Here is a 12,338-nt window from a genome sequence, read left to right as displayed (position 1 = left end):
CCCACATCTCTCCTCTCTGGTGTCCTTTCACCTTGTAAGAGTAATGAGAGTGCACATACTGTATGCACACCAACATACTGACTCTTAATTGTAGCAGGTTTTTTTTTCTCGTTAGCTTTCAGTTTATCATTTTCAGTTATTAACAATAAGTTCAGTTAAGTTTCAAGTAACTTTGTAGTGGACATGGTAGTTAGTGTCATTTCCGCTTTGATTTACATATTTCCAATATTTCCAACACTTGATGATTCACATGCCCCTTTGCTCTTACTACAACACTGATCAAAACTCATACAGATTTACATTGAATTCAGTTGATTTAGCTGTGGATTCTGGGATTCTGAATTCAATTAAAGGGATAGCACATCCTATGGAGACTTGAATTTATGGATATGATTTTTTGAGATAAAAATGTGATGACCGAAAGCAGGGACGTGCAGAGAATGTTAGAGAGGCAGGGGCTGAAAGGGCCTTTTAGTGAAAGATATCGATACGAGGTCGGCTATTTTCGGTACTTAATACCACCCTGAACTAAGCATAATAAAGTCAATACAGGAGATGTGGCGTAACGGCATGGATTTCTACACAGAGAGGGGAATTCTTTCAACATAAGATGCTGCATTCAAGTTCAGGAGAGTTTGGACAAGGCAATTCTCTGAATGCTGCCTTCGGGTATGGCAGTGAAAGAGGACATTTGCATTTCTTTCACCATAGTAAAAACCGCATTCATGCTCTAGAGAGGGCACTTTTTACAGACGGGTAAAAGGGCCCCCTTTGATGTCTATGTGTGCACGTGACCTGACCAAAAGCAATTCCCAAAGGAGACACAAAGAGTATCCTTTTCGTCTCTATAGGGAACTGCTGTCATGTCATGCTTATTTTATTATTTTATAGTTATTTTATAAGTGTAATTTCACAGTATAGCTATGACACATGCAATGTAAACAGCCGTCCACTATAAGACTTTCCTTCTCCTGCACCCTCGTTCTCTCTCGCATCCCCTATCTCCCCTCATCCCCTATTCTCCTCCTCACCCCAGCTCCACTCCATCCCACTGCTGAGCACAGGTATTTGTTTAGGAATCTCTCGGTGGAAATTATACTCCATCTCCCGTGCTCGCTATCAACACACAATTATCATGGGCAATCATGCAGAACAGTGGTGAATTCAGCTGGGACTCCCACTCTGATGACATTACTGTCTGCAAGGCCGAGCTGTGGTGGTACCCTGCTTCACACCTGCATTAGAGCACGCTCTCTCTCTCTCTCTCTCTCTCTCCTCACCCGCTCTCCTCCCCTTCTTGTTCTCTTTCTCTCTCTCTCAACACACTTACACACACACACACGCACACGCACACGCTCACACACACACGCACGCACGCACACACACACACACACACACACACACACACACACACAAACACACACACACACACACACACACACACACACACACACACACACACACACACACACACACACACACACACACACACACACACACACACACACACACACACACACGGATTTGGATGGAGGCATGATTAAACTTTTTTTTTTATCTTATTAGAATTTCATTTAAACCAGGAAGTCATAGAGATAAGCAATCACTTTCCCAGGGGAGACTTATTTAGTCAGGACAGCTCCAGTCAGAACCAGGACAAACTCTGTGACTTTATCTTTTAGGTTTGCCTCCGCATCACCTCTCCTGCATGTGCTCTCTCTGTGTGACCCTGTGACCTATGGGCTCTCAGATCACATGTTTGCATTATATGTTGGTGTTCTTTCCATTCCTGGGGTGTGAAATATAGCTATGTTGCAGTTATAACACATTCATCACAGGAGTCATCTGTAAAGACTGGATCACACTGACAGATGAAGCAATGTGTTATATATTGTGTCATTCCCGCCCTGCATTCTATGGCAAAATCTCAGATGAATTTCTCTATGTGTAAGTATATTATCGTCACTGTCAGGCAGAAACCTCGCATCTCCAAGTTTCAAATTTGTACATTTTATGAAAAGTAAAGCCCTGCTTCACCATACAAGGCCATTGCACAAAAGTTGTGAAAACAGCAAATCTACAAGCACACAACAACTCGCGGTGCGAGGCGTTGTGTGCTTGTAGAACGGCTGTTTTCACTAGTTTAAATCATTTTTAAAATGATAAATACAAAACAAACGGTTTTGGACTTACAAGGTTTCCACCCGACAACGACGATATGATGCTTGAAAGGTACCGACTTGATACAGACTCGTGAGAATCAACACAGGAGTCTATTCAAAATCCTGATCAAATGCTCCATTCATGAGTGAAATTACCACCCGTCTGTCAGCCAAGGTGTGAATACTTTCATCTACAGATCCTACCTCTGAAGTTGTGATTAAATGCATAACGCCACACAGGCTCCACATAAGTAAAATATGATGTCTGTTTCTTTTTGGAAAGGCGTAACATGTGAGTCAACTTGACACGACATTGCCCTCTAGTGGCATTTACACCCAACACAAATTTTTTGCCATCATTTCTTCATCATTTTATTGGTAAACCGGCCACACATTTTATTTCACTCTGACAAATATGATATAACAGATTCTTAGTAACAATCCAAAGACATAATTCATAAAAGACAAATAGAATAACAAAAATACAATTAATATTAAGGTAAAATAAAAAATAAAAAATCAGATTCCTACAAGCAGCACTAGGCCTACTAATTATCTATTTTAAAAGAATGTTTAGCTTCTATTAAGGACTGGATGTCACACAATTTTCTCCAGTTGAATCCAGATAAGACCGAAGTCCTTATCATAGGACCTGAGGGCATCCATGAAAACATAAAACAGTCAATGGGCCCATCAACAGCGCACTTTACAAAGGTGTCAAAGAACTTAGGAGTTCTTTTTGACAACCATATGAGTTTCGAGCCTCACATTAAAAAGGTGATTCAAACATGTTTCTTTCAGTTAAGAAACATTGCAAAAATCAAGACCCTACTGACACCTCAAGACCTCGAAAAACTTATTCATGCGTTCATTTCCAGTAGACTGGATTACTGTAATTCTTTGTTTTCTACCCTGAGTCGCTCCTCGATACACCGCCTCCAATTAGTTCAGAATGCGGCGGCTAGACTTCTAACCAACACCTATAGAAGGTCACATATTACACCGGTGCTTGCTGCCCTGCATTGGCTACCTATAGAGAGCAGAATTATGTTTAAAATTTCATTAATAACTTATAAAGCACTACATGGGCTGGCCCCAAATTATTTAACGGAACTCTTGTCCCCTAAAGCAAATAGGCGGTTGCTTAGGTCCTCGAACAAAGGCCTACTTGAGGTTCCTAAAACTAAACAAAAAACAAAAGGGGATCGAGCATTTGCAGTGGTAGCCCCAACTCTTTGGAACAGCCTACCACTCTCTATAAAATCTGCAGAGTCAGTAGATGCCTTTAAAGGCCTGCTAAAAACCCATTTGTTTAGGAAACATTATGGTGTGTAAAAGCTTACTGTATTGTTTATTAATTTGTATTGTTTATATTGTTTTGCTTATTCATTTCCATTCCATTGTTCATATTGTTCTGTTTTTGCTTTGTGATGTTTTTATTTCATGTTATGTATTGTACAGCACCTTGTGACATATGTTTTGAAAGGCGCTTTATAAATAAATTTACCTTACCTTACCTTACTGCTGACCAGTGTAATGGACAAGTGATTTGATCTAATCTAGTACCATAATTTCAGCAAGTATGCCGTAGCGTAGGCTATGTGACTTCAATTGTAATGGTTTAATAAATTCCCATAATATGGACATCAGGGTTAAGCTGTGTGTGCTCCTTGGTGAATTAAACAACCTGTAACAACCTGCTCTAGCAATCCATGTACTACAGCTGCCAGTTTTTTATAGAAAGTCCCTTCAAATAGATGCTTGACAGAATATAAAAATGTAAATGGACCATCTCAGGAGCATCAAGTCCCCATGTTCCATCAGCCTGCCGTACGGTCACCATCATCACAAAATTTTACTCAGGAGTGAACCTTGATGGAGTGGCCGATGAGAAGGAAGAGGAGGCCAGACAGGAGACAGAAGAAGATGCCGATGGGTGCAACCATGAAGGACAGACCATAGTGGAGAGACAGCTGGAAGTTTTCACACACCACAGAGCGCTGGTAGTCTATATAGAGATCCACTACATTCAACACCTGCACCCACAGCACATACATCACCACCACACACAGCAGGAACAGACCTGGCAGAATGACACACATTAGACAACTAATTAGAACTCAAATTTGTGTCACTTTAGATTTGAACCACTTTAACCATTATTTTATGCTTGAACTATTAAAAGATAGCAGATATACAAGCTCACAGCGCGCCACAAGTGCCTGCACTGCGAGCTTGTAGATCTGCTATTTTTGAAAAATCATGAACATTTGTGCAAGTCTTTGAATATTTTTGACCCGAGTCTATAAATGTCTTCTAAATTCTTCTTCTAAATCAGTGGTTCTCAAACTTTTTCATGTCAAGGACCCCCAAAATGACATGTATTTGCCCATGGAACCCCCATCATAAAATATGTTGTTCCAGGGACCACCCAGAAGTAAATATTTGAGTTACAAATGTTCGCTTTTAAAAAGATATATTCAAAAATTAAGATTTTTCAAAAATAGCAGATCTACAAGCTCAAAGCGCGACACTCGGTGCCACGCTGTGAGCTTGTATATCTGCTATTTTTCAATAGTTAAAGCATTAAATAATTCCTAAATGGGTTCATGTAAGCCACTAGACCTATAATGAATATGTTGTTCCTTTTTTATTGTGTTCATTTAATATTTTAGATTAAATCATTTTGACGTTGACTCATATTCATTATTAGTTCCTTGCTATGTTAAGTATGTTGGTATACTGGCGAGTGGCGACTGAAGACACTTCTATAATGGTTGTACTTGTTGCATGTCACAATTAATAATCATAAACTGATTTGAATAGTAGTTACCCACCAGATGCCAGGAAGAGGCCGCCTCCAGCCTTATACAAGCGATGACTTGCAAATGGAGCAGCACAGATGATGACAAACCCACCAAGCACTATAGCAGCCACACCAATCAGCATGAAGATACTCCAGAATCCTCTGTAGACTGGACCACAGAATGACCAGTTATTGATAGCTTTTACATTTGTGAATAATACAAATATACAGTAATGTATCAATGCAGAGGCAAACTTGAATGAAGGCACACACTTACTTATAGCAGAATCATAGTCTGTTGCATTGTGGGTCTGATATGATATAGGGAATGGGAAGAGGTAGGCATGCATGCACACTTTGGCATGTGGCTGATTTGCTGGAGAGATAAAGAGTAAAATACATTTTTGCATTGCAAAGAATATAGCACAGATTGACCTTACAAACAGCCTGACCAATTACGGTAATTGATTTGAGAATGTTGCTTTCAAAACAAATATGTTTATATATATATATATGTAAATATATTTGTTGATAACATGAATTATTGTGTACATTTGTTTTGCTATGTTGATGAATTGAATACATAGGATCACAATGTACACAAGTCCTAAGGATTTTTGGTGTTATTTATCTTTTATCCTTAATGTACCACTACTAATAGTATTGATTGAAGTATTCAATCAATCAAATATAATAACATCATGGAATCAAATATAATAACATCATGGCTTAAAATCATGCTTTTCGTCATAATAGTTTTCACAATATCTGAGATAAATCATAAGATTGATCAAACAAGACAGCAGTCCTTAACACCTAAAAAAATTCAACACTGGCGTTTTGTTTAATTGGCAAAATGTTAACATAATTTTAAGCAAATGAACTTGGTTGGTAACTCAGTGGCAGACACCCCACTTTGCCTTTGGGTCCCTCTCACTGACAAATCTAATGAAGTCTTGATACAACAACACAAGACTTAAGTGAGATCGACACAATGGCAAACATACTGTATAACTTTCTAGTCTTCATATCGACTTCTATTCTATAACATTTTCTCCAATCAATCTCTTTCACTCCTGTGGAATTCTGCAGACCCTTGTCAGCTTGAGGATGTTTGTGACAATGACCCACCCACTGCCTGTTAGAAAATAGACACAAATGCAAAATCCTCCGACAAAGCAAAGGAATAGAATAACATCAACTGACATGATATCTAAATAGTCACCTGACAGGGGGTAAGTATTTTATATACAGCACATCAAAGCAAATAAACCACATTAACTTATGCTGTGCCATGGAGTGAATTGCTGACATGTGACTCATGGGCCCATAATAGTTATTTGTGTCTGACCTTTACTGAACTCCTCAGTCGCCCACTTCTTAACCGTTTTAGTGCCAGCCCGTAGAGGGCGCCAAAGAATGCCAGGGTTTGTCCCATAGGCGAGCGTATTAGCATCCGGGGACTCACGTTGCAGTGACGCGCGTGCTCACGTTCGTGCACGTCATGGAAAGGTCCCGGATGAAAATGGCTACAGAATAGCTATTAGCATTTTGTCATCTAAAAGATCATTTTTAGGCGATTTCGCCGTAAATAAACCTCGCACCACATCCCTAAAAACACAATCCAGAGATATGGGCCTCCAAAGATTTGGTTTTTCATTGGATTCGGCGGCGATTCGCGGCAACGTTCGCGGCTAACGGCCGGCCGGGGGGCTCCCGGATTTCGATCACTGGCTTGAAAATTTAGGCCCAGGCTTCAGAAGGCCTCGGATCATTTTATTCATTTCATTAAAAAAGCCGAACATGTTCGGGATAGGCACACTGGACTACGTTCCGGAAGCGGCGCTGAACATTCAGTGAACATTGGGGGGCTCAAAAATGTATTTTAAACCATTTTAATGGAATATATCGTCGGACCATGTAAAATGGCTAGCTGGCTAGCGTAGGACGAGCCAGGACCACCCACGACTCTACAAGCAGCTCAGGGTAAGTCAATTAATAAAAAAGAAATTGTATTGGATTGAAATAAAGCCGAACATGTTCGGGATAGGCACAGAATGAGTTAACAAAGTGAACAAAGGAGGAAGCTAAAATAAATAAAGATTGGTGCCTCATACAGTATTTACGTTTTGCATAATAGACCGCTTGCTACGTTGATCTGGCAATTTTTTTACGACATGATGTGTGACTGTATTTCTTACTGAACCAGAGTTTCCACAGAAGGTTGTTGTCATCGACATTTGACCCGAAAGAACACCTCCAGAAGAATCCTTCATGGTAGTAGGTATAGGAGGCATTCCCCAACGGATCTGCCACCACTACATCTCCGGGCTGAGACAAAGGAAGGAACAAATTAAATTACTCTCCACATTTTGGATTTCAAGCAAATTATTTGTTTTTCTTAAATATTTCTTAATAGTACATCTGTATTTCACAACCTAAAACATGAATTAAGAAGCTTCTTCAGCATACCTAATGGAGGGAGTGGGGTACATTTCACATTCTGTAGGAACAAATTACAATGTTGTTTAATGAAGTAAAGTGTCACTAAAACATTTTCACTACAAAATAATTTGGGTCATAGGATTTTGCTATGGAGTACTGGAGTTACAGGTGCAAGCTTGACACACAAGTGTTTAACTAGACAAGCAGCTGTTCTAACATCATGTGGCTTTGGCAAGGTGTCAGGCCTGTTCCAATTCATGTTTTATCTTTTTTCTTTTTTAACCTTAAGGCTATTTAACCTGGCAGGTCACCCAAGAACAAAATTGTTATTTACAGTACAATGATGGCCTGGCAAGAGAAATATTTCCTCTTGAAATGGAAGTGGAGGGATCCGATAACTGTTTTCATTGCCTCTTGCTTGTTCCAGTGAATAAAAACATTCAATAAGACACAATGCATTCTGGACCTTTTACAACTTAACTCCATTGAACAGTCTAATTGGACGTGTCCCATGAGCTTTATGTAGAAGTCTTGCAAGATTACTGTGCTATAATACCCTGCAACATTTCTGAGCATCACAGCATTCAAACTATCCTGTTGAACTATATGGAATCATAAACATGATCCTTTTAAACAGTCCCATTCCCTGTTGGATTCCAGAAAGCCTTTAAACTGTAGTAGAGGATCATTTTAGATAAAGCAGTTTTGTCTATCCAAACCTCGATCATGGTTCACTACTTCTTCACTTCAAACTCTTTCCTTCTATCTATTTGTAATAGATAGACGGCGCTGTAATTCCAACACATGCTGAATAGTTGGAATAGAAAATAAAGGCAATGACATTACACTAGTAGTAGTAGTGGTCCTAGTGTTGATATCATGTCTAGTTCTAGATGCCAGTACCATTGCTTACTATGAAAAGTTGGATGTGCAAGTGATATTTAATACCATAGCACACAGACGGTGGTGTTTATAGAGCTATTACTGTGGCATATGGCATGTCTCTGTCCTGCATAGCTGCACACCAGCTATATTAAACAGTGTTTGATTTCACAAGTGACTCCCAGAGGAAGCATCTCGCAGAGAGTAATGTTCCTCCTGAAAGAATAAGTGTAGGCCAACCAACTAATGACAAACAGCTACCAAAATAGTACATGGATTATCTTGCAATTAAATCTGAACTGTGTTATCTTTTTAAGTCTGGCAGCACCTTCACCTTTATTCTGGTTAAAGTATGTAAAATATCAGTAAATAAAATGTGTAAAAAAAAAATAGAGATCTGCCACATTGGGATTTTTTTCTTGTTTTCATCAGGATCTCCATCAATAACAAAACATTTATTACAAATGTATACAAATCACACCCATTCTACCAAAGACAACAACTACACATTTCCTGTGACCTCTCCTTTCACCCCTCCACCCAATCCCTCCCCAAAGATGAATATAAACATGAGAAGAAAAATGTAACTTCTACTGTAAGGTCCATCTTGCTCACCTCTACAACGATGCCTCCTGCGACAAGAGATCCTCCAGGTTTAGGGTCACACGTCTCCGAGGCCAGAAGCCAGTAATCCGTTCCAAACGAGAGAAGGATTAGTGCAGCAGCCAGGGCCCCAAAGAGCCCTGCGAAGAACTGAGCCACGCTCAGCTTCATGCTTCAGGACTGACCCAGTCAGTAAGTGGAAGGGCACGTTTCCGACTGACTGTCCCCAACTACAGTTTGTGCATGTGATGATTAGAGCCTTAAAACACAGAGACAAAACCCCACTTCTTATTCCCCTTCTGCAAAGCGTTGTATATATCCAACAAGTGATAAATATCCAGCTCCTTATTTCTGTTCCGTAGTTTTATCAAGTTGGCACCAGGATCATGACATCCACTCCTTTCTCTCAGGCTGTGTGTTTGTTTAGCAGGACAGGGCTGTACCACATGACTCCCTTGGCTGTGTCACAGGGGTTCACAGCTTCTCCCCAAGCTATTTTTGGGGTCTGATTGAAAGGTGCCTGCTGCACCTTCTGTGCTCAACTGTCAAACCAAGTGGCCCAATGGGAAAGGGTGTGAGGGGTGGTTGGGGGAAGATTGAGGGAGGAGACAAATGCAAAAATAACCACGCAATTGAACACCCCGACTTGTGTACGGCAAAGTCTGGGAGTGCCTGAAAGAGAATGCAGGATCAAGGTATTCCTATCCCAACACCCATCCCAAATATACTTTGGTAGGGCTGCACATACCTGTGCATAATACTCACGCACCTCACGCAGTAATAGTAGTGTGTGTGTGTGTGTGTGTGTGTGTGTGTGTGTGTGTGTGTGTGTGTGTGTGTGTGTGTGTGTGTGTGTGTGTGTGTGTGTGTGTGTGTTGGGGGGATAATATCTCTGTATTGTTGTTTTATTTAAAAAATAAGCAAAGTTAAAGTCATCACAAAAGCTAAGAATTAAAAAAGCAGAATGGTTATCCCTGCCGGTGTGAGTTGAGGTAAACTGGGTCATTAGCATCTAAGAGGGATATTTAGCACTGCACCCATATGGAAACACTGGTTAATTAACACACTGATGTGACTCAGTCAAAACGCCCCCTCCACTTCCCTATTCACTTTCATTTCCACTTTTCTAAAATGACCTTTGTGAGTGTGTGCGTGCGCTTGTGTGTGTCTGCTAGTGAGATAAACACTATTCCCTAAGAGTCATATCACAGCTCTTAATCAACAATGCAAAATATCTTTGACAATTTATTGCGACCGTCAGGTCGCAGTTACTATCAAAACCTCCACAAACTGTGAATCCGTCCGTCCGTCAGTCAGTCCGTCAGTCTGTCTGTCACACATCACATGTCACACTTTTGCCCTGCTCATATCTCCGCAACCGTTGCCCCGATCCATGCCAGATTTTGCACACACACTCCTTGCCTGCCAAACTAAACCTCCAAGGACCCCCGGAGCTCCAGGGACCCCCAGGTCCCTGGGGGACCCCCAGATGTAAAAAATGACCAAATGTGCAAAAATGACCAAATGACCACCCCAACGGGGCTGCTCACGGGGAATTCCCGGGGACCACCGACTCCTGGTGCTCCAGAACGGATGCAAAAGTGGTGGCGCCCCCAGTGGAGGACCCCCTGCCACTGCAGCGCACATAAAATGCCGTAACTCGGGCTAGGAGCCACCGGGAGAGCCGGGGCCCGTACCTATTCGTCCGCCTCGGCGGCGCGGAGACCCCACCCCTCATTTCTCACATGGCCCTCTTCTAGCGCCACCATGTGGCGGATTCTTGCAAAACACATTTTTGGACACTGCTCCTACAATTTTTGCCCTAAAATCACTCAAATCGCTACACAGTATGTCTACACTCATGTCATCAACACACATTTTGCCCTAAAATCACGCTGCGACCTGACGGTCGCTTATCTCCCGATTAGGGAGTCTTACTGGTATGGTGTTACTGTATTTTTACTTGCGCCAGCAGAGCGTGCAAGTAGCCTACTGCGTTCAGTGGCGTATCTGTCGCTTATCTGTTTGTGTTTACTCCCGTGGACCAATCAGAGACAAGCATTCTTGTTGACATCACCAACAACAAGTGCGACCTGGAATATAAATAACGAGGGACGCTCTGCCGGCGCACAAGTATAGGCCATACATGGCTACGAGTGCACAAGATGCAAGTTGGCACCTCGACAGAGTGCAGTCTAGTTTACGTGTGTGTGTGTGTGTGTGTGTGTGTGTGTGTGTGTGTGTGTGTGTGTGTGTGTGTGTGTGCGTGTGTGTGTGTGCGTGCCAGTGTGTGTGCCAGCGAGCGTGTGTGCATGCATGTGTTTGTTGGCGAGCAAAAAGTTAAGCAACAGTCTTTAGACACTTTATAATGTATGGATAGAAGATACACAGGGGCTTCTCACACAATCATAATCCCTGGACTTACAAACTGACCAAATTAAGGGATACTGAATGATTGCCTTAATTAGGCCCAGACATTTGTTATTACACTTGGTTACAGTCAAATGTCTTTCAAACTGGTTTGAGCTATAAAATCATAAGCCCATTTCCCACTTGACTGATCCATATTTTGGGCATATCATTACAGTAAATAATTGTGAGCTTGTAGATTAAGTTGTTTATGCTATTTTCTTTCTGTCTGTCTTTTAAGCCAACAGGGAAGTCGCGGCCAGACGCCGTGGAAAACACTGGTCTAAACCAATGGTTCTCAACCTTTTCACTGCTGCATTGTATTTAATCAGCACACACAACATTCCACGCCTCCCTTCCACCCCTAACAACTGCCTGTTCAATATATCAAAGCACATTCTGAGCTTTCTCCATGGCACACTGATATGTTACAGTATACCACAACTGTATGGTCATCTTACAATAAATGCGAGAAGTCTCTGCGTGCGTGCGTGGCGTGCGTGTATGTATGTATGTATCCGCGTATCTCGAGAACCGTTCGTCCCACCGGCTTCAGAATCGACACGCGCGTTCCCCGCCGCGGCGCGGAGTGCAGTGCCGGGCCTCGACCCCACTCGATGCACGGTTTTCCCGAACCGGTGTGAAACGTTCGGAATCTCCGTATGCGGAACTGATTGTTGACATCAGGCTGTTCCGGAGGAAATCGGCGCAATCGCTGACTCATTGTGACATCACTCCATAAAAGGCTCTGACATCACGTACACCACATGAGTCAACAAAAAACGCCATGGTTACGTATTGAATGTCATCAGTATGACGTGTTCTGATGTCACAGATCTAGCTGTTGACATCTGCGTATTCTGCTTAAAGAAGAAACAAACAAAAAGCGACAGAGACATATATTCATATATGGGCATAAAAGGACACATACAGACAGATACAGAGATCTCCATATATGGGCATAAAAGGGAAACAGACAGACAGATACAGAGATCCCCATGTATGGGCATAAAATGGACGCAGACAGATAG

General features: G+C 41.7%; 1 protein-coding gene across 1 annotated transcript; it reads right to left on the bottom strand.

The window, feature by feature from the left end:
• Positions 1-4,021: 4,021 nt before the first annotated feature.
• Positions 4,022-9,069, bottom strand: tmem182a (transmembrane protein 182a; the record flags this gene model as incomplete). Its single annotated transcript, XM_080753559.1, has 5 exons — positions 4,022-4,245; positions 5,000-5,137; positions 5,246-5,344; positions 7,170-7,299; positions 8,911-9,069. 5 exons carry the CDS (start codon positions 9,067-9,069, stop codon positions 4,022-4,024), a joined length of 750 nt encoding a protein of 249 aa, XP_080609685.1.
• Between the last annotated feature and the right edge of the window lie 3,269 nt (positions 9,070-12,338).

This window comes from Nannobrachium achirus, assembly GCF_963921795.1.
Source record: "Nannobrachium achirus genome assembly, chromosome: 22".
NCBI lineage: Eukaryota > Metazoa > Chordata > Actinopteri > Myctophiformes > Myctophidae > Nannobrachium > Nannobrachium achirus.
The sequence above is the reverse complement of the archived record's forward strand: the minus strand, read 5'-3'. Positions and strand labels throughout refer to the sequence as shown.